Source organism: Dermacentor albipictus, chromosome 7 (assembly GCF_038994185.2).
Source record: "Dermacentor albipictus isolate Rhodes 1998 colony chromosome 7, USDA_Dalb.pri_finalv2, whole genome shotgun sequence".
NCBI classification, from domain to species: domain Eukaryota; kingdom Metazoa; phylum Arthropoda; class Arachnida; order Ixodida; family Ixodidae; genus Dermacentor; species Dermacentor albipictus.
Genome location: NC_091827.1, coordinates 3,627,952 through 3,651,373, shown reverse-complemented (window position 1 = coordinate 3,651,373; position 23,422 = coordinate 3,627,952). Strand labels below are relative to the sequence as shown.

Here is a 23,422-nt window from a genome sequence, read left to right as displayed (position 1 = left end):
TTTTCGAATTGGTCGGATCTAATAGGTGTCTCAGCAGACCCCACGTTTCGGAAAGGCTCATGCCCCTCTCCATCTCGTCGCATTTGCTGCACCAATTCTGTTCGCATAATTTGATCGCGTAATTTTCAATTTCTTTGTAATGTCTAGCAATCCGCCTTCTAAGATTACGGTTCCATTTTTGCTTCTTTAGTCTGCGCTCCATACCACGTTTTGCCTCCCACATGTGAAGCAGTTTGCTATCGATTATTTCCGGGGCATCGTCCCCTTCAATCGTCTTGGTTGCCTCTTCAACGTGACGCGCGATGACCTCCGTCCATTTCTCTATGTTTGTGATTTTCCCTATGGCAGCTTTCTCTCGTTTCTCCCTAAATAATCCCCATTCGGTGATCCTCGGTTGACGCACACGACGCGTCTTCACCCCTTTTTCAAGGATCGAGGCCAGAATGAAATGATCACTTCCGAAATTGAGCTCCGAGTTTTTCCAATTCAGATCTGTCATATTTTTTTAGAAGGTCAGGTCAGGGGAGGTGTCTGCACACAACCTGGTCGGACAGCTAGGGTCCGTGTGTAGGGTGAGTCCTAGCTCGTGCGCGTCCTCCCATAGCTGCCTACCTTTTGGATCTTGTTTAGCGTAACCCCATTCCGGATGCGCTGCATTAAAGTCACCTACTATTAGTAAGGGATTAATCCCGGCTGCCTGAATAGCTTTGCGAAAGAGGGCCCTGAATCGCACCTTTCTCTGCTGTGGAGTGCTGTACAAGTTTAATAGGAACACTAGTACGATCTTGATGAGGGCTAGTTGGTTCATACTTAGAACTGAGGTGAAACAGCGCGAAAAAGACGAGGACACAAGGTCTGTGGTATTTGTGTCCTCGTCTTTTTCGCGCTGTTTCACCTCAGTTCTAAATAGGAACACGCTCGGTTCCTCTTTTCGTCCCGTAATAATTTCCAGAAGCACTGCCTCAATGTCTCTCGAGTTGATTTCGTGCACGATTGCCGCAATATTCCTCTTAATGAACGTGGGATCCCACGTGCGTTCCCACGTGGGACGTGGGAACGCGAGATTTCTCACCCCTGTCACTTGAAAAAGCTTGGTATCCCGAGTGTTGTGCTGCTTTGCCCGTCTCCTGCAGGGCTATAGCTAGCGGTTTCTCATCTAATAGCGTCAAGTACTGTTGCACTAACCCTCGCTTGCGTTGGAAGCCGCGACAGTTCCACTGGCAGATTAAAGACTCACTTTGCGCGCCTCTCGCCATGTTGGAGGTGGTCGAGTTGTTCCTCTGCTTTTAGTTGCCATTCTCCGATGGCTACTAATTCTGCCCTTTGCTTTTGTACTTCACCCGTAAGGGCTTGGATCTGGCTTTGAGTCTGCTGTATTGCTCCCCTAATTTGGGCCATGAAATAATCAAATTTAGCTTCGATTTTGGCTTCTAATCTTTTCTCTAGTGCCACCAACGGATCAACGTCTTCCCCTTTGCGCTTCATTGGGGGTGGTCTAGCCCATTCGATAATCATATTTTCCTCCTCCGGTGCCGCAGGCTGCATGGGAGTCGCAGCCATAGGGACCGGGCGGGTTGGTTTCGATACCAATTTTGGTTGCGTGTTGTGGGTGGAGGGGGACCCCGTACACGCCTGTGATTTTGGTCTATGCAACTCTTGAGTAAGCTTATCAATGTACTCGTGAGCTGTGTGCTCGTAAGCCTGTGTGCTGTACGCTCGTCTTGCGTGCTCCATTTGGGAGCCACGCTAGACTCTCGATGTATCTCTTTAAGGGGGAGCTTAAAGAGATACATCGAGAGTCTAGCGTGGCTCCCAAATGGAGCACGCAAGACGAGCGTACAGCACACAGGCTTACGAGCATACAGCTCACGAGCACATTGACGAGCACAGACGAGCACGAGCACACACTAGCAGCCGACGACAGCCGCTTATAAGCACTTCGTGTTCCCTAGATCCCTAGGTGAGACAAAAACGTTCGACGTCCTCGCAGCCAGCCCCCTTTCAAGGGAACGGGAGAGGGGGTTTACACACACACGTACGCACAGCTTTCACTGCCGATTCGCAGCGTCAAACGTCAATGCAGTCGATCCGCCGCTTGCCCATTATCTTGAGTCTTGAAAGGAGCGTTGGTTCCCCGAGCTGACCTTCGCAAAGTGGCCGTCGTGGTGTCCATTGACTTGCGTCCCCGTGGCCAGGTGGTCACGCCCGACCCCAGCCGGCGCCTCTAAATTCCAGAGCTGCCTTTCCCGCTACAGCGTGTTCGGCCGTGAATTACTCGCTGCTTACCTGGCTATCAAGCATTTTCGCCATTTACTCGAAGGCCGTGCATTTACTGTCTTGACTGACCACAAGCCCCTTGTACACGCAACGAATCGCTCGGCGTCCTGTTACTCGCCCCGCGAGATTTGACACCTTTCCTACATCTCCGAGTTTACAACAACGTTCTGCCTCATTGAGGGCACCGACAACGTTCCAGCCGACGTTCGGAGTCGTGTCAATGTCGTTTCCACGTTGACATCGGAACCTTTCATCATCGAAGCCGACTTGCTCGCCAGTCAACAGCGTGACGACACTGAACTTCATACACTCCGGAATTCGTCAACGTCCCTGAAATTGGAAGACGTTGTTGTGACCCCAGATGGTACGTCCGTCGTCTGCGACACTTCTAACGACACACACCTAGACCATACATTCCGGCATCCCTTCGCAGACGTCTATTCGAAACCTGGCATACGCGCGACACAGAAGCTTCTTTCCGGTCGTTTCGTTTGGCCTCGGCTAAACGCGCAAGTTCGCGATTGGGTTCGCTGCTGGTTGTCGTGTCAACGTTCGAAGATCCAGCGTCACCCTATTCCGCCTGCCAAGTCTTTTCTTCCACCGGATGCTCGTTTTAACACCGTACACCTCGACTTCGTCGGCCCTCTCCCACCTTCGAAAGGTTACTGCTACATACTGACATTCATTGACCGTTATACACGGTGGCCAGAATCTACACCTACATCTGACATCTCAGCGCCCACTGTTGCAGCAGCTTTCGAGTCTACGTGGATCGCAAGGTTCGGCTGCCCATCCACAATAATCACAGATCGCGGTCGACAGTTTGACTCAGCACTTTTCAACGAGCTACTCAAACTACTCGGAACGACACGTTTTCGCACAACTGCTTACCACCCGCAGTCCAATGGACTAGTTGAACGTTTTCACCGGCATATCAAGGCCTCCCTTATGGCACATGAATCGCCGGAGAAGTGGGTCCTGCATTTGCCCCTCGTCTTACTTGGCATCAAGCCGCACTCAAGAGTGACCTAGGTTGCTCCTGTGCTCAGCTAATCTACGGCATTCACCTACGCCTTCCGTGCGATTTCTTTGTCGCCACCACCAAAACCCCTATGCCATCACCTGCCGACTACGTTGCCGAACTGCAAGCTTTCTTCAGCGAGATACGCCCCGTGCCTACACGTTCACAAGAAGCAAGGTCTCCGTACGTTTCTCCCGCACTCACCTCTGCTACCCACGTTTTCGTGCGTAACTGTGCCGTGCGGAAGCCTCTGCAACCACACTACTCCGGGCCATATTGTGTTCTAGAGCGTCGTCCGACGCCGTTTGTTGTGAATGTCAACGGCCGATCAGACACAATTGCCCTGGAACGACCCAAACCCGCCTACAACGAAGCACCCGCGCCATCAGCTCCACCAGTATGCGACGCGACCCTGCTGCATCCTTCGTCGCCGCCTGCGCACGTGACACCCAAGACCAACGCCAAGACACGCCGCGTCACGTGGACTTTCCATCGTTCGTCGAACTTTCCTCCTCTCTGGGGGGGGGGGGGAGCCCCATGTAGCGGCAGCAGCATCGGCGTCGCACGAGAGATGACGTAGACGCTCGCGTCTACATGAGGCACGAGAGGCTGGCACGCTCCGGCACGGGCTAGCGTTCCGAAGGAGATCATTAAAAAGAATGCTACGCTAAGAGATCGAGTGTCGGTTTTTCCTCTCCTGCGAAAGCCCAAGACTTTACCGGTCTACGTGGTCGCTCGTCGCCACAACCTAATATATGTACCCAAGGCTGGGTGGATACAGACGGTTAACCCTTGCTGCCTGGAAAATCAGTAGTGAAATGAAGTGAGTAGAAGACAGGAAAGATTCAAAGTGAGAGAGAAAGACGACGATTGGAGAGGGGGACAGCAAGAGGCAACCACCGATTTCCCCCGGGTGGGTCAGTCCGGAGGTGCCGCCTACGTGAAGCGGAGGCCAAGGAGGTGCGTTGCCGCCACTGAGGGGCCGTAAAGGTCCAAACACCCGGTATTGGCTCAAACCTCAGGATCCCCTTTTCCCCGGAAACGGTTAAGCCGCGCACGGTTAGACGCGGGAGGGTCCAAGCCTCGTGTGCTCGGATACGTGGTGTCGCAACACACCAAACGCCTGCTTACGCAGATGCCCCTGCGGGGGTCTGCGAGTATAGTTCCGATAAATTGTGTGTAGTTTCTGCTTGTCATCCCCATAGGCGGCGCGTACTTCCTGAACACATTAAAATGCACGCACCGTGGGATGTGCGTAATTTGAGCGCGACGTGGACAGTGGCTTAGTGCGTGCCAGAAGAGTCGTGCATTCCTCCCTGTACTGCGGGAGAATGAAGAAAGAAACACACGGAGAGAAATTCGCAACTGCTTCTTTAATGTAATAAATAATAAATACATACAGCTCAGAGATGCAAGTTTCATTACGCCAACCCACCTATTCGAAGGGGTAGCTCGCCATGGCGGCGGTCGACATGAACAGCGCAGTTGAGAAGCATGTCGCGAACAGGTTTTCTTTTGTTTGCCACACGTTTTAATGCCAGTCATTTTGTAATTCAGAGGCGCATAAATAAGCGGCTTCACGTTTTATTTGTTAAAGTACATTTGCCATCAACTTGTATCCTTACCCTAACAAATATATTGCGGACGTTCCTTTCCATTTTCTTTTTTTCTCGCGTAAAAGCCGATTGAGATGTTCCATCTACTGCCATGATTAGTCGACAAGCTCACTGTGCTTAGGTCAATAAAGTGAATGTAATTTGTAACAGCTTTGCAATAACAATGATTTATCGATAAATCGGGATAGGAGAGTTAGATTTCATAATTAATTGTTCTATTCTTAGAGCATAACCTATAGATATAACTGTCACTGTTAATTGCTAAGGACAGCCGAGAATTTCACAATTCCGTTCAGATTTATGAACCCAATATCCAGTAAAGTGCTTTCGGTCTCGATTTCGGAAAGAAATATAAGGCTCGTGCACAATGACATCACAGTTGATTGAACAGTGCTAAGGAAGTGGTGCTAGAAACCTGGGGACAACCTGCATATTAAACGAGCGCTAAATAGAAACGTTATACCAGTCCAATGGTAATAATATTTTTGTTGTAAATTTCTATATGCTCATTCAGAGTAAAAGGCTCCAGCATTATTTAAAAATACGACGCTTAACGTCTCTTTTCATTATTATTTTAATTCGGTGCCGAAAGAGCACCAATAGCGTCCCGTCAGTTGCCAATTTTGCTATATTTTAGCGTTATCGTTTGTTAATTTTCTTGGGAGAGGGTCCACGATGTGATTCCGCCACGAGTATTTGTTTGCTTTCGAACTCAATTCTTTTTGTTTAGCAGCTCAAATGAGCCATAATCTGTGACAAGACGGGGACTCGGTCCATGAAATTAATCGTGGCTTAGCCACATATCTCGCCTCGTTTTCAGCGATAGAGAATCTCTCCTCCAATATTAGATTTATTTATCGTGCCTTTAAGGAACAGCGAAACTGGGCAGCGCAAGTTACCTCCACGAGTTCAGGGTGCAGCAATTGTGCACTATTTCTTAAGCAGGTCACAGCCATTGCCGTCGAATATTCTTCGTGCGCTCGGCGACCTCGCCGCGCTGTGGATCACACTGTACTACATAGCTTGAGAAATCTGAACACAGAAAAAAAGATGTTAATGAAGCTATGTCGTGCTTCTAAACAGTCGCTCGCCACCCATGATGAATGACGGCACACTGTATATATCAAGACAGAAAAAACCTCGACCACCGCGTTCCTTCATTTTAAACTGCGTGTCGAGGCCAACACAGCGTTTGGCCGTTCGAGCACCCGCGCAGCATGTTTGCTTGTTTGGCACTGATCGCGCTCACGAAACGTTTTTACGGGTGGATTGCGCGTTCTTTATCACATCTCCTTTTAACGCGTATCTCACGTAAGCTGGCCTGGATGCACCACGCGGCTGATACGCCGCAGTGAATGTGTGGTGGGTGCGAAATGAGCGTCCCTCTACATGATATGTTTGTGCCGCACTGCTTACATCCAAGAATGCAGGCGCTTGCTTGCTGCTGCAAAGGAAGGCGTTCGGGCACGGGTGTACTATGTCGTGATCATGTTCACCAAAGCAGTAGGACACATTTCCCGCACGCGTCTTTTTTCCATTACCTCCTTAATCTAACGTGAATCGTGTTTTGTGCGTTACTGGAGTCGCTCGCCTTTTCCATGCGAATCTCATGATGCTTGTAAGAAGAATTATCGTAGAAGAGCGCTATAAGAGATTAACGATCGTTGTTTATTTTTCAAGGTTGTCGCACACAGCTTAGTACCGTATAGTGCACAGGAAGACTCCTAAAGGCCACCCCCATAACCTGCAAGGCGCGTCGAGGGTTCCTACGATATTTGACGTTGGCTTCTTTATTGCTAAATAAATTTGATACAACGATAGAGCTTTAGAATCGGCAAGGGTTGCTGGAGGTACGGCAGCGCTCTGCTTCCCGCTGCTGACATATAAGCGTTGCGCGATGGCTGTTGCGCGTGTGCGCTGGTTCGAGCGCAGCCAGTAACCGTCAAGCTGACGCCATGCAGTGTTTTATTGGGCGCTAATATTCCTTTCATCTCTTGAGGCTACAAAAAAAAAAAGTGCAGTGAGATAAAACTCAGGTGAATCTTCTTTTTTTTTTTTTTTACCATGTGGCATTGTCTTCTCCATATGTCAGACGTTACGCGGTCGAGGCCGACGTGACGTCACGGAAATGGCTCAACAACCAGTACCGCGTTCGCGAAAGATATTACTACTAAAACTGAGCTGCGAGGATGACAGCTCAGTTTGCCGCATGAAAGTGCCAGCTACACGGCCTCATTTGCCTGGAGACACGAAATGATTCGACGGTGAAATGAAGATTCGGAGCTATTATGTTCACTAATTAGTTCGGTCTTAGGTTTAGCATTCCAGGAAAAAACACTTATGGAGACAGGCTGGAGTTAATGGTATTCAAGATTTATCTTGAAAATAATGCTTTATTATCCAATTCCTTTTAACGTGCACCTAAGACCGATAAGGCTGAATCTAAGCATCTTAACTCAATTTCAGTAATCAATGACACATCATATTGCATATTAAAAAGCGCAGTATTGTAACGCACTGTTTTTGATGAGACCGTTCTTTTGAGAGATTGAACATTTAAATACAGATCGAGGTCGTTTGATCGTATGGTAGATTTAGTAGAATGAATGCCGAGTTAACCTATTGAGGAATTTACATAATGTGGGTGAGAACAACGTTCTCGCATGAGTTATACTAATCAATAGATCGACGCAGTGACCCCTAGTTAGATTAACAACCTAACGCGCATGTTATCTTTATCGGCTTTGCGATATTCACACGTTGATCTTCCGGTTAAATTATCGGCACGCTCACTAAATGAGTGCATCGACGTTTGATCGGCTAAGATAATACACTGGTTTATAAAATGACTGTCTAATGAACTAACGATCACGGTGGGCGTTTGCTGTAGGAGTGGCTGGAGCACACAAAGCGGCAAAAACGCAGTGAAGTGTACTTCTGCCACATATAGTGCCGGAGATTTGCGCAGTATAAATGACAAACGTAACTAAATGGTTGATTGGCTGATGACAGGTGGATAGATTGATTGTTTGATAAGTTGGTCGGACAGCCGAAAAGCAACTTCGCAGATGGAACAAGCAGGCTGTGTGTTCGTGCGACTGATGAAATATTGGTCGACCGAGAATTTTCGCGTCTATGACTGGCTGCTCAACTGATCGGACAGATCAGTAAAGCAAGTGTCAGACATCAACGCCGCTGTATTTACAATCTCTTTCCCCCCAAAATATAAATAATAAGGCGCACACGCTTCACAACATCACCGCCGCCTTGTGGTGGCGCTACCGTAGCATCGTGACCCGCCGATCCGAGGCGGCGGCAGTGCAATTTGACGCCTGCGCGCCCTCTGGACAGGCGCACTTGAAGCCGCCGTCTGGCATGTCGACGCACGTGCTACCCTCGGCGCATGGTGGCGGGTCGGTCGCCTCACACGCGGGTGGAAGAGGCTTGTCACACAGCATTCCGCCCCAGCCTGGCTCGCAGGTGCATTCCCAGGGCTTGTTGCACGAGCCGTGGCGGCAACCCGGGTACGGACAGCACTGGCTGCAGTTCTCGCCCATCCAACCGACCCGGCATCGGCACTCGTTCGGCCGCGCGCAGTAACCGTGCTCGTGATGGCATTTGGGCGAGCACACCGCTGCGAGGACGAAAAGGGCATACATGGTGGGGGCGAGGCGAGTTGCTGGGCTAAAACACGCACGAACACATTCAGTGACGATCTAGCGGCGCAATGCGGGAGAAATGCGTTAGATTTACTTAGCACCTCTTTAAGGTCCCGGATCCATGATATAAACCGTGTTCACCGCATTGCAAAGTGTTGTTCAGGAGCTCAATCGACAAAGGTCCTGCCTCATCGAGAGGCGCAGTGCAACTGACGGATCAACACACACACACACACACACGTATATATATATATATATATATATATATATATATATATGTAGCGGTTGTCAGCGCTAGACAGTCGAGATTTTTCGGGCCATGGAGGCGCTGTCAAGAATGGCGAGCCGCTGAGCAGGATTGCCACCTTGCCACCCGATTACGACAAGGGGTGCAAGACGCGCACCTCTCCCTCTCCGTCGCTGCAGCTGCGAGGCGTTCAAAGAAGCGACCTTTGCGCTGGAATCCGCCGCCTTCCTCCAGCCCCTTCGACATTGTGACGGAACTGGTTCGGTGCGTGAACAATGATTCCAGAGTTCCCCAACGCGGAGCTGATTTGACACGCAGGGACAAACTGCCGTGGGGACGACGTATTTTGGTGCGTCTCACGTTTTGGCGTGGCACGGAACAACGAGCGACCCTCGATCGGCGTCGATAGTTCCCGGAACGGCACCCTGACAACGTCGTCGTCGGACATCAGAGCGCGGTTGCCTTTGTGTACGTAAACTGGTCTGCAGAGCAGCGGCGCGTTGGTGATGAGTAAACGAACAGTCGCCGCGTCGTAGGACCGGCGGATCGAGTGTATAAAAACTGTGGTTGTGCGAATGCTGAGGACACTTCTCTTGAGCAGTCATGTTAGACTGAGTCACTTCTCTCATGCAGTCATGTTGGACTGTTACTCTTTTTCTCAAGCAGTCATGTTAGACTGATTTAATTTCTGTAAATAAACCCTTTTTCCTCGTTCTCAATGAGAAGCAGTTCTTCACTTCATCAACGATCTCAGCGTAAATAAGTTGGACGACGGCATGGGCCAGCTACCTCCGAATTCATGCCGTACTCCAATCTTGGCAAAGGACCACGGACCATGGGATTGAGCCCCCAATCCTGACAACTGGCTGACAGCGGTGAGATGGACTTTGCGACATGGTGCTGTATCTGCGGTGAGTGCTTGGTTTTTGCTTTGACTCTCTAGGCTTCATTTTGGGGTTGTTCTGTTTAGAACAGTAGGGAAGCTAGATTGTTGTGTGTTAGCTAGGTTGTGTTTTCCTAGCTAGATTTGGAGAGCAGAATCAAGGCAGTAAAGCAGCAGTCATGGAGTTAAGGACACTGCTGAGAGACGAGTTGTTGATTGTTGGTGAGGAACTGGGCCTAGATGTACGTAAGGAAATGCTAAAATCAGAATTATTGCATATCATTTCCGAACAGGCCAGTGAGGAAGAAGTTGAACTGGGGTTTGAACTTCTGAAAAAGAGAGAAGAACGAGAGAGAAAAGAAAGGGAGGAACGCGATAAAGATCGCGAGTTAAGAAAAATGCAACTTGAACTTGAAAGCAAACGTTTGGAGTTGTCTCAAGGAAGTGAAGGCGCTCTGGGACGATCAAGTGAGGCAGAATCATACCGCATGGACAGGCTATTAAAGCCATTTGAGGTCGGGACCGACATAGGCTTGTTCCTAAGCAATTTTGAAAGGATTTGCGAAAAGATGAACTTCGGCCCGAGTACATGGCCACAGCGGTTGCTGTCTATGTTGCCGTGTGAGGCAGCGGAAGTAATCGCCAGACTGAGTGTGCAGGATGCATATGATTATGCAAAAGTTAAGGCTAGTCTCCTGAAGAAATACCGCCTTTCAGCCGAAGCTTTTCGGCAAAGGTTTAGGAGCACAGGCAAGAAAGATAGCGAGGGCTATCCGGAGTTTGCGTATAGCTTAAAGGCCAACCTAGTCGAGTGGCCTAAAAGCGCGGAAGCGTACGACAGCAGAGACATGATCATTGAATGCATGTGTCTAGAGCAGTTTTACAAAACCATCCCCCAAGCTGTGAAACTGTGGGTGCAAGACAGAGGTAATGTAAACACTGTGGAAAGGGCGGCTGAATTAGCCGAAGAGTACGCAACCCGTAGAAAATTGAACGCCGAGGAGGGAAACTGGGACGGTCGAAATGGACCGCGGAAACCATTTCCGTTCAAAAAGGGTGCGCAAACTAGACGATCCGAGCCTGTAGACCTGGCGGAAAAGCCCGCAGAAAAGAGCGAGGAGAAACTTAACGGAGAAACCGCACAAAAAGAACAGAAAAGAAAATTCGAATCTGTTAGACCAATTCGCTGTTACAAATGCCACAAACTGGGACATATAGCTGTAAACTGCGAGAAGTCTAGCGTAGTTTTTTCCTACGTGGAGGAAAAAGATGAAAATATGGTACTTTTAAGTCCATATCTCCACAACCTGCAAGTTAATGGAAAACCATGCCGAGTGCTAAGAGACAGTGCCGCCACGCTGGACATTGTCCATCCGTCTTACGTGATGGTAGATGACTTCACCGGAGAAGTAGCATGGATAAAACAGGTTGTAGAAGAACACAGCGTGTGTCTGCCCATGGCCAAAGTCAAAATCAGTGGACCATTCGGGGAGCTAGAGACTGAGGCTGCAGTTTCCAAATTTTTGTCACTGCAGTATCCCTACATCTTTTCGAATCGTTCGAATCAGTTACTGCGTGACAGAGGGCTCAAACTGGGAGAGGGCATAGTACAGGCATTGACCAGAGGCCAAGCTCGTAAGATCGCGGCGCTTTCGGCTGAAAATGCTCAAGCTCCTCCAGCTGAAGCAGAAAAGGGGATAGCTTCAATACCCGAATCCGAGCTAGGCCCGAGGGACAAAAGAACAGTTGAGGAGAGCCTGCCAGTTGACCAGCTCAATGAGAGCGTAGCAATAGAGTGTCAGAGTTCTAGCCTGCAGGAAGAGCAAGCAGACGCGCTCACAAGCGAGACAGGGTCGTTATTATCACCGGCCTCAAAGAACTTTGATCAACTCTTACGCGTGGATAGAGAGTCACTGGCAGCTGAGCAAAAGAATGATGCGAGCTTAGCTAAATTACGTGACACAGATAAAGAAGGCATTGCTAGGCGCAACGTAACGATACATGAGAGAGGAGGATTGTTGTATCGGCATTACAGAGATCGAAAGGGTAGGATTTTAGATCAGTTAGTCATACCTACTAAGTATAGGGAGGACCTTTTGAGTCTTTGTCATGGAAATGGGTGGTCCGGCCACCTAGGCATAAACAAATCAAAGGAAAGATTGCTTATGGAATACTACTGGCCTGGCTGTTTCAAAGATGTAGAAAACTTTGTAAGATCATGCGACGCCTGCCAGCGTTCTGGTAAACCAGGAGAGACTTGGAAAGCTCCACTGAAGGTAGTGCCCTTAATAACAGAGCCTTTCAGACGACTTGTAATCGACACGGTAGGGCCTCTTCCAAAAACAAAATCAGGCTACAGGTACTTGTTTACCATGCTGTGTCCGGCTACCAAGTTTCCAGAAGCAATCCCTTTGAAAGAGCTCAGCTCCACCGAAGTAGTAGACGCGCTTTTGACAGTGTTTGCACGAGTTGGGTTTCCAGCCGAAATTCAGGCAGATCAAGGGTCAGTATTCACGAGCGCACTGACTTCCACATTCTTGCAAAAGTGCGGGGTAAAGTTAATACACAGTTCTGTCTATCACCCTCAGTCAAACAGTGTAGAGAGGTGGCATTCGGTGCTTAAGCGAGTTTTGCGTGCGCTCTGTTACGAGCACAAGGAGGACTGGGAGAACTGTCTGCCGGCAACTTTGTTTGCTTTGCGAACGGTTCCACATGAGGCGACAGGGTTCTCACCAGCAGAACTAGTGTATGGGAGGACACTCCGGTCTCCACTGAGAATGTTAAGAGAGATGTGGGAGGAAAGAGGGGAGAACCAACCGTGGTTGAATACGTGCTAAATTTACTGGAACGGCTAAGCGCAACCCAAGAACTAGTCGGAAAGAACATGGCACTAGCTCAAAAGAACGCCAAATTCTATTACGACAGGAATGCGAGGCTTCGTACGTTTAACGCCGGAGACCAGGTAATGATCCTCAAACCTTCAAGAAAGAACAAGCTTGAAGTTCACTGGGACGGGCCCGTTAAAGTGTTGCACAAACTTTCAGAAACTAACTATGCTTTGAGAATGCCCGGTCGCAGGAAGGAAGTGAGGATATATCACTGTAATTTGATGAAGCCGTATGTAGAGCGGAGCGGAGTCGTTAACTATACTGTCAAAGAGCCGGATGGCATTGGTACCAAGTTTAAGGAGTATAGGGCAACCTCCAACTCTGAAATCGGCCTAGAAGAAGTAGTAGAACACTCGGTAAGCTCGCATGCTCTAAGACCTGAGCAGCTAGATGAGCTAAAAGGGGTGTTGGGGGAATATCTCGACAGATTCAGCGATCGGCCGGGTAGAACCGAACTGATAACGCATGAAATTGAGCTGACCTCTACCGAACCAGTAAGATCAAAACCTTACAGGGTGTCTCCAAGACAGAGAGAGATTATGGAGGCAGAGATACAGCGCATGCTAGAGTTGGGAGTTATTGAGCCCGCTGAGAGGGACTACACGTCACCGCTAATACTCGTAGAAACCCCTAACAAGGACCCTCGTCCGTGTGTTGACTACAGGAAGTTAAATGCGATCACTAGGGATCAGCTGTACCCGATACCCAACATTGAGGAACGAATTGAAAGAGTTAGCGCTGCTAAATACATTTCAACTATAGATCTCGTGCGGGGGTACTGGCAAGTTCCCCTTTCAGAAAGTGCCAGCCGCTATGCCGCATTCATCTCGCCTGTAGGCACTTTTCGCCCTCTCGCACTCAGCTTCGGGCTGAAGAACGCGCCGTTTAGCTTCTCTAAGTTAATGGATATTGTCCTAAAAGACTTGCAGGAGTTCGCCTTACCTTATCTTGATGATGTAGCCATTTTTTCAGACAGCTGGGAACAACACGTATCGCACCTCAAACAGGTGTTCTCACGGTTGAGGGAAGCCGGCTTAACGATGAAAGCGGAAAAGTGTAGGTTTGGTTGTTCGCAGGTTACTTATCTGGGCCATGTTGCTGGTCAGGGCATGAGACGGCCGGCTGAGCTGAAAATAGCGACGATTGGAGATTTTTCTCAGCCGCGCACGAAAACGGACGTTCGTTCATTTTTGGGACTTGTGGGGTACTATCAACGGTACATTCCGAATTACTCGCAATTGGCAAGTCCATTAACAGACGCCCTCCGAAAGGGAGCACCGAGTAACGTACACTGGGATAAGGACAAAGAGAACGCTTTCCAAAGTTTGAAAACGCTATTGGTTTCTCGCCCTGTGCTTCGCGCGCCAGACTACACAAAGGAATTCATAGTTCAATGCGACGCAAGCGACAGAGGTATGGGCGTGGTACTTAGTCAAGTCGGCGACGATAACGAGGAGCATCCTATCCTCTACGCCAGCCGTAAACTAAATGTAAGAGAGGAAGCCTACAGCGCTTCAGAGAAGGAATGCGCTTGTTTGGTTTGGGCCGCCCAGAAGTTGTCGTGTTACTTGTACGGAGCGAAGTTCATCTTCGAGACCGACCACTGTCCTCTGACGTGGCTCAATCAAATGTCACACAAAAACGGCCGCTTGCTCCGATGGAGCCTCACTCTCCAAGAGTACAACTTCTCCGTTAGATATAAGAAGGGAAAGTTGCATAGCAATGCGGATGGTTTGAGCAGGCTAATTTGAATTCTGCGTTTGAGGGTCCCGCCTAAATTTTGGGGTTACTAGTGTTAGCTTTTCTTTAGGCGAAGAAAATCCCCTCTCATTCAGCAGAATTCCCTCCATTAATTGCTGAATTTGTCAGCAGGAATTTGCTTCAGAAATTGGCATAGTGAAATGTAGCATTTTTTTTTTGTTTCTGCACTTATATTGTTGTTGTTTTTTTTTGAAGCCTAGCGAGTCTAAAGTGATAGCCAATGCACGCCATCTCGGCGCAGAGCCGTGTTGTGGGGTTCATTTTGCAGTTGCCTGTCCTTGTTGGATGTTTTGGGGCGGTGACATCAATGCACAAGTGGTCGCTGCGAGCCAAGACATCAATCCCCCCCTGACCAGCAGCCGTTCTCTTCCTGCCTAGCGGTTGTCAGCGCTAGACAGTCGAGATTTTTCGGGCCATGGAGGCGCTGTCAAGAATGGCGAGCCGCTGAGCAGGATTGCCACCTTGCCACCCGATTACGACAAGGGGTGCAAGACGCGCACCTCTCCCTCTCCGTCGCTGCAGCTGCGAGGCGTTCAAAGAAGCGACCTTTGCGCTGGAATCCGCCGCCTTCCTCCAGCCCCTTCGACATTGTGACGGAACTGGTTCGGTGCGTGAACAATGATTCCGGAGTTCCCCAACGCGGAGCTGATTTGACACGCAGGGACAGACTGCCGTGGGGACGACGTATTTTGGTGCGTCTCACGTTTTGGCGTGGCACGGAACAACGAGCGACCCTCGATCGGCGTCGATAGTTCCCGGAACGGCACCCTGACAACGTCGTCGTCGGACATCAGAGCGCGGTTGCCTTTGTGTACGTAAACTGGTCTGCAGAGCAGCGGTGCGTTGGTGATGAGTAAACGAACAGTCGCCGCGTCGTAGGACCGGCGGATCGAGTGTATAAAAACTGTGGTTGTGCGAATGCTGAGGACACTTCTCTTGAGCAGTCATGTTAGACTGAGTCACTTCTCTCATGCAGTCATGTTGGACTGTTACTCTTTTTCTCAAGCAGTCATGTTAGACTGATTTAATTTCTGTAAATAAACCCTTTTTCCTCGTTCTCGATGAGAAGCAGTTCTTCACTTCATCAACGATCTCAGCGTAAATAAGTTGGACGACGGCATGGGCCAGCTAACTCCGAATTCATGCCGTACTCCAATCTTGGCAAAGGACCACGGACCATGGGATTGAGCCCCCAATCCTGACAGTGTGTGTATGTATAGTAAAGGTGTTTGTTAATCACCAGCGTTTTGGGCCTACCGTTAGGGCAGGGCACGGATTGCACGAGCGGCGTTCCCCGAGAAAAGCGCTGGAGAGCATGGCCCAGCACAGCGTTGGAGCGAAAACGGAGCCGTCCGGCGACCTCACAGCTCCTTACTATGAATGGATCATAGTACGGCTTGAGGCGCTCGACGGTGACAATGTTTCGTCCACGACAGCGCATGTCCCAAGACTACTCAACGGGTTTGATCACGCAGTTGACGGGGGATGCGCGTTCGACGATACGGTAGGGCCCTTCGTACTTGGGCAGTAGTTTTGAATAGAGACCAGGTGCAGCGGAAGGAACCGAGAGCCACACAAGCGCTCCAGGAAGGAAGGTGGGCGCACAAGTGGTGTCACCACGAGTGCTCTTCTGGCGCTCTTGGTCATTGGGGGTAAAAGCCCGTGCGAGATCGCGGCACTCTTCAGCATGTCTTGCCGTGGCAGAAATGGGCGCACATTCAGGCGCACCCGGCCGGTATGGTAGAATTATGTCGACGGTACGTGTGCGACGGGTACCGAAAATACAGTAAGAAAACGGGTGAAAAGCAGGTGGTGCTCTGAGTAGCCGTGTTTTACGCATAGGCTACGAATGGCAGAATGGCGCCCCAATTTGTCTGGTCGGAGGCGCCGTATACATGGTAAACATGTCGCCGAGCGTACCGTTGAAGCGTTTTGTAAGGCCATTGGTTTGAGGATGGTACGCCGTGTCGCCGAGCGTACCGTTGAAGCGTTTTGTAAGGCCATGGGTTTGAGGATGGTACGCCGTACACGAGGGTTGGAGTGTGGGCTTGTTGGTAATGCATCTTCAAGGGGAGTGCGGTAGCGCGATTAAAAGACGGGACAAAAGAAGACACATAGGGACACACACAGTGCTAACTACTTCCAACAATGTTTATTATAGAAAACCAGGTAGTACTTATACACTCAGCCAACATGAGTCACAGCCACGTGAACAGATTAACAATGTGATATGATGTGATTAACATGTGATTAACATGATGATATAACAATACATCATGTGATATGTTAAGGCATGCGCAAAAATTTCAGTTCTTTTTCAGAGAGAGCTTTTTTTTTCAGAGAGAGAGAGAGCGGCTGTGACTCATGTTGGCTGAGTGTATAAGTACAACCTGGTTCTCGATAATAAACATTGTTGGAAATAGCGCTGTGTGTGTCCCTATGTGTCTTCTTTTGTCCCGTCTTTTAATCGCGCTACCCCACTCCCCTTGAAGGTACGCCGTAGTTGTGCGATGAACAACGTGGCGCTCTTTAAAAATGGCTTCAACTACCTCCAACAGGAAGACACGTCCGCGATCATTGGGCAGTCCCTGAGGCGACCCATGGCGCAGGATGAATCGACGCAGCAGGAAGGAGGCAACATCGCGCGCTGCAGCTGCCGTAAGGGTGGCAGTTTTGGTGTATCGCGTGAGGTGGTCGACTGCCACAATGGCCCAGTGGTTTCCAGCCGATGTCAGGGCCATACAAATCGATGCCGACGCGCCCGAACGGCCGGGTAGGGCAAGCTAAATGTTGCAGAACGGCTGGCGCGAGGCGGGGTGAAGATTTCTGGCGCTGACAATGGGGGCAAGAGCGAGCGAACTTCTGAACGTAGCTGTACAGTCGCAATCAAAAATACTCGGTCCACGGCTCCGGGCGCAGGAGCGGCTGCGGGGCAACACCACGGGCTATCTCCATGGAATGCCTGCTTTGAGAGTGCATTGAGTGACGCCAATCTTCGCCCTGACTCTCGTGCGGCCAAGTCACGTACTTGATAAATTTCAAGTGCGGTGTTCGACTGTTTCGCACTTGATGGTCAGTGCACAGGAGGGCGCTTCCATTTTGCTTCGTTTAGGGTGCCTCGATGCCCGTGCCGGCGCTGTCATATAGACTAGTAAGGCCTAGTAACGACTAGTGAGCATAGTAACGTTTTCGCCTTAAACGAGAATGGAACATTAGTCAAGACTTTGTGCCTCGTCCGCTTGTGTCTCGTCCTTGTTACTTGGTGGTTGCATGTGTTTGCGCTGTTACAATTTTTATGTTACTATTCGTATTCGATGCGTATTCGAAAAAGTTGATATTCGCCCGCCTCTAATTAGTATCTTTTTGAACAGAATATACATGCAGCAGAAGAGAATATTTACCGCTTTATGGTTGATCTCAATGCAGCAAGATGTCGTTTCCAACACTGCTGTTAGGCGACTGGTCTTCGCTGGTTAGCAGGCGAGATAAGTGAGATACTTTGAGAGTATTGGTGAAAAATTAGCAAGGAAGGGATTGATATAACCGAAGTCTTTACATGCATTGGTTACTGTGTAATACAGAGATAAATATCTTAATGAAGAAAGAAAAAAAGCAAGAACAGATTAAGCAAGGTACCAGTCTGCGATAGCTGTAAAACCTGACTAGCTCAACCAGACTAGGTGACTGTTCGTCACCGCCCAGTTTTAAGGGGATGCCAGTAAACATCGTCATTGCGTTGGTAATACGATCTCCGTTAGGCACGGTGCAAGGACGGTACTCACGAATGTGGCAGAAGATGCCCGTCCAGCCTGGCTCGCAGACGCACTCGAGCGGCTTGGTGCAGCGTCCGTGCAGGCAACCCGGCAGGGGCTTGCACTCGTCGCACTTGGGGCCCTGCCAGCCGAACCGGCAGCTGCACCGCGTGTGAACACCAGAGAATGGGTATCAACGCGAATGTGGAGCGACCATGACGTGATTCTTGTAGAAATGAACAAGGCCATGATCTATAGTGATAAAACAGGGCGTGCTGTTGGTGGTCAGCATCGTAATTTTAAATGGCCACAGCAAGCAGCGAGAAACGGTACGTCGCGACACTCTATGTTGAAACTTTGGCACCATGGTGGTATCCCGACGTGACCACATACGGGCTCCCGTATTTTGAATAATATCGCGCGAGCAGCGACGACACGGCGTGCGAGCGCCTTGTAACGGCGAGAAGTGACACGGCCGGCACGCGCGTACCAACAGGCGCTTGAGATCAGCAGCGTGCTGCCGGCCAGCCAAGCGCCCCGGCGTGGACACGGCGCGCCCAACGATCCCGCTGGCTGGGCCGTGACGCTTCACTGTAGGGTGCACCAGCGTATCAGCGCGATGCGCGTACGCTGTACTGTAACCAAGGTAAATATGCCTGGTAGCGAAGCTTCCATGGAAGCCCATACGTTCAAAACATCAACGGCGGTTCATGGCATATCGTTTCCTACAAAAATTACTACTCTGGCGCTGCAAACTACGAGAATGATGAGAATTCAGGGTGTCTACCAAGTTGACATTTCCAAATTCCCTGAGTTTTCCAGGTTTTCCCTGAGTGCCATTGCAAATTTCCCTGAGTGATGCAGAACATTGTTTTATATCAACACGGGCTGATACCATATCACCTGATGCTGTCACTCTCTAGTAAGCACATGAAAAAAAAAGCAACTTAATCCAATTTGAATACTAAGGAGCAGTGTTTATGTTATTCAATAAGAGAATAGAAGGCAGGGGTTAGTAAAATGCGCAGCAAATAAAGTGTCTTCGAAAACAATTGCAAATAGGGTCGGACATTATCAAATACGAATAAAAAGGAGATGCATACAAAGGCAAATATTTTCTAATATGAACTATTTCTATCAACTGATAGCAACCTCAGTGGGATGAGGCCTAAACTCTGTCACTATTGAGATTCTCTCTCAACAGCTCGTAAGTCAACCTCAACAGTCCTGACATACTTCAACCCGCGCACGACGCCCGAGTGTTGTGTTGCACTGCTTCAAAGAGTGTATTTTGGTTTGGATGAGGGACACCTGCATCTCGGCATCAGCCAAAACTTTACTTTTTGAGCTCAAGCTCTTTCAAAACGGCGGCAACAAGCTTCCTTTCTCGTTTATTCCTCAATGCGTAGGTCACTTCTGTTCTTGACCGCCTTCCGCCACTCGTTCGCCCCAAGGACCATTTGAAGCATCTTGATGAGTTGCACAGTCCACGACCGATTTTTCGAGCTCCCTAGGGGCCGCGAAAACGTCCGAAAAATCGGCCAGCTGGAAAAATAATAAATGCGTATCATTTACTGACCTTAGGGGCTCAAACCGCCACAGGCACGTTCGAGAACGCTCTGAAGGCCTGTCGGTACACATATTAGGCCTACCTGTGCTCGTACTGTGACAGGAAACGCCGGGTGCCCGCGTGTATAATTAAGATATACATACTGTATTCCGTGGCAATAGCCCCTTCCCACGCTTGTTATGCTTCACTGCAATACTTTTTCGTAAGCTTTACCGAGTAACATTTCTGTACAGAGGCGAAGCTGACTTTCACGAACCGGCATTATGCAACGCACCGTGTTTTCCAAGTTTCTAAGCCAATTGCGAGGACCACAAAGGTGGAGTCCGTGCCATTGCTGACAGCAGCGAATTCTTTCAAAAAAAGGTCGGCACCCAATGGCAAGAAGCTTCATAGCGAACGTCGAAGCAGCTAGGCCTAGCGTTGCCGCAGTGGTGGCAACGGGTGCCAGCGGATCTGCGTGCGAGAGTGCCGGTTCGAGGCGGCGAAGTAATCAAAACGGCAGCGGTGGTGCCTTTGATTAATGCCGTTTCGGACCTGCGGTCGCGGCAAAACGTCCGGAAAATCGGACGGCAAAGAGTTCTTGCATCGGAAATTTCACACGTTCTGATACGTTGACACTATGGGGTACGAGGTGGCGCCGCGAAGCCGTCCAAATTATCGGGAATCCGGAAAGTCGCTCGTTGACTGTACACTGGCAACTCCTACTGCCAACGACAGGGCGTCAAAGACGATTCATTACGATTCCTGCCTGCTACTCGAGCCAGCATTACCGCGACTTTCGACCCTTTCAATAAAATTGCCGCTAATTTTCCCTGATAGAGGCCCAAATTCCCTGAGTTTTCCCTGACTTTTTCCAGACTACTCAAAATCCCCGAGAATTCCCGGTTTTCCCGGTTGGTAGACACCCTGGAATTACATTGATTTGTTTGATCTTCGTGCTTGTGCATTCAGACGTTTTTGTGGACCCGTGTATTACGCTTTGTATGCCTTCACTGTCGTTTGTTTCAGAGCAATATACACTTTTCCAAGTGCGGAATACGCTGCGAACACTACTCAGTGCAACGGTTCAGCTTGTCGAGGCGACTATGTCGAAACGCGCCAAGCGTCTCGAGGCACTGGCTTGCCTGCGATAAACACAATAAGGGCGTCATATGTCGCTTTTCGATGCATGCGTCCGTGGCGTGATGGTTTCAATGTCGCGCGTCCGTGCTAGATGTCCTGTGCTCCAATCCTGCCATCGGACAATTTTAATAATGTTTATTCGGTAATTGATAATGCAGCACGTTGTTGAAAATGACGAGCTTGCAAAGCCTTTTGAAGCCAGAAGGACGAAGTTCAGGCAAATCCATGGACTTCCCATGTTGGCTCAACCGCTCCCATTGCAGCTCCCGTAGACACTAGCGCCAGAGTTCCCTCTAGTAATTATTGTAGGAAACTTCATGGCTCACGGGGCCCAGCGCCATCTGTGCGAACACCTCCGGAGGAAGAAAAAATAACGTCGCACCATATCCGTTAAAAACTGACGTGAAATCATTTTGTTCTCAAAGGCGCGAAATTTGTTTTGGTGGCTTGCCATTAGAGCTGTGTACTCAAATGGCCCGCCATTGCACTTGATGGACGTTTCGAGCTTCCAGCGCGGAAAGCGATGCAGTGAAAGGTCAGCCGTAAGGGTGTCGAAATCGTACCCCTGCACAGAACATACGTTCTTCAGAGGCCGACGAAAACTTTGGGTGTAGAGTTATGGTCCCACTGTCAGACGCCAAGCCCGTCAGCCAGCGCGGTCGCACGAAAACAGCTAAAGTGAACAATTATCTGGCGGTCGTAACTCACTGCTTTTGTCTGAACAGATATTAGGAAAGGATCAAACTACTCGCGCCATCAAATTCATTCAATCGTTGACAAGCAAAGCAACACAACGTGTAGGGGGGGGGGATGCGTATTGTAACAGGTGAACTTTACGCGCGCCTTTCTGCAGACTTCAAGATGTGCGTTGCAAGTGATAGCGGTGTCGACGGCCCGGCGCTCTTATGGTGGTCGCTGAAAAAAAGAACAGTAGTTATTGATAAAGTCAAACTGAGCTGTCTTTTCTTTTCTCGACAGGCGCATTTTAAATTGAATAGGAATTTTATTTTTATTGAATTATTCTGCGCATCGTTTTAATTACAAGAACCGCCTTTTTCTCTCCCAGTGTTTGTTCATTCACATAGTCGCGCTTCAATCGCTGCTCCCATAGCCACCCTTACTGATGTCAGTGACAATTTGTTCTGAACTGCTTTTCGTCCGAAGATTCGCGATCTATTTGGATCGACGTCCTTGCTATAATATTGATGCATAAGAAACAAGAAGGAAGGTATGTATTGGATAACATTAGGCCCATTGCACTTACATCAAACGTAGTAAAATTCATTGAGAGGCTTCTTCACCTTCGTATCATTAAATTTACTAATGATAATTTTATTCTTAGTCCCTGTCAGATTGGTTTCAGGGCCGGCTGCTCCATCTGGCACGCCCACGTCGACTTAGAAAGCCGAATACAACTAGCTCGACGTCATAAGCAATACGCTGCCTCAGTGACGCTCGATATCGCTAAGGCATACAACACTGTGGAGCACACTGTATTGATCGATCGGTTAATATCCTGTGGTGTTCCTGGGTATACAGTAGCGTGAATTCAGTTATTCTTATGTGAAAGAGAATTCTACAGCTACGAAAGCGGCTTTTCTTTTTCTAAGCACAAACAAACGAGAGGCATATCGCAAGGCTCATTCCTTTCCCCGGTGCTTTTTAATATTCTGATGAGCACACTACTTTGTCATCAGGAAGTAACTACTTATGTTTATGCAGACGATATTGCATTTTTCGCATCTGTAAACGACATCCGCACGCTATACCAACGACTGCAAACTTACCTTTGGGCTCTGGAGAGGTGGTTAGATGTTAATCACTTTATACTCAATGCCAGCAAATGTGCTGTTCTCGTTTTTTCCGATACGTGACATAGTGCATATTTCACTGCCTTACCACCTTCAAGACATACCACAGGTCAGGCACGTACCCAGGATTTTTTTTCGGGGGGGGGGGGCCCACCACCTCCATCATCATCATCATCGTCATCATCATCATCATCAGCCTGTTTTATGTCCACTGCAGGACGAAGACCTCTCCCTGCAATCTCCAATTACCCCTGTCCTGCGTCAACCGATTCCAACTAGCGCCCGCGAATTTCCTAATTTCATCGCTCCACCTTGTGTTTTGTCGTCCTCGATTGCGTTTCTCTTCTCTTGGTACCCATTCTGTAACCCTAATGGTCCTACCTTTATCTAACCGGCGCATTACATGACCTGCCCAGCTACATTTTTTCCTCTTGATGTCAATTAGAATATCGTCTATAGCCGTTCGATCTCTGATCCAAACCACTCTCTTTCTCTCTTAACGTTATGCCTAGCAATCTCCGTTCGATCGCTCTTTGCGTGGTCCTTAAGTTGCTCTCAAGTCTCTGCCCCATATGCACTGGCAAAATGCACTGGGAAATGCACTGGCAAATGCATTGGCACTGGACATATTGAACTGGCAAAATGCACTGATTGCACACCTTACTTTTCAATAATAATGGTAAGCTTCCAGTCAGGAGCTGGAAATGTCTGTCGTATGCTATCCAACCTATTTTTATTCTTCTGTGAATTTCCTTCTCATGATCAGGGTTCCCTGTGATTAATTGACCTAGGTAAACGTACTCCTTCACAGTATC

General features: G+C 49.1%; 1 protein-coding gene across 1 annotated transcript in view; it reads right to left on the bottom strand.

Moving 5' to 3' along the window:
* Positions 1-4,652: 4,652 nt before the first annotated feature.
* The window catches only part of LOC139047664 (delta-like protein 1), an 80,826-nt gene continuing 62,056 nt past the window's right edge, over positions 4,653-23,422 (bottom strand). The window contains exons 6-7 of the mRNA XM_070521543.1: positions 18,135-18,265; positions 4,653-8,548 (exon numbers count right to left, since the gene is read on the bottom strand). Coding sequence (XP_070377644.1) covers positions 8,193-8,548; positions 18,135-18,265 — 487 coding nt within the window. The 3' untranslated portion in view covers positions 4,653-8,192. The remainder of the gene's footprint in view (positions 8,549-18,134; positions 18,266-23,422) is intronic.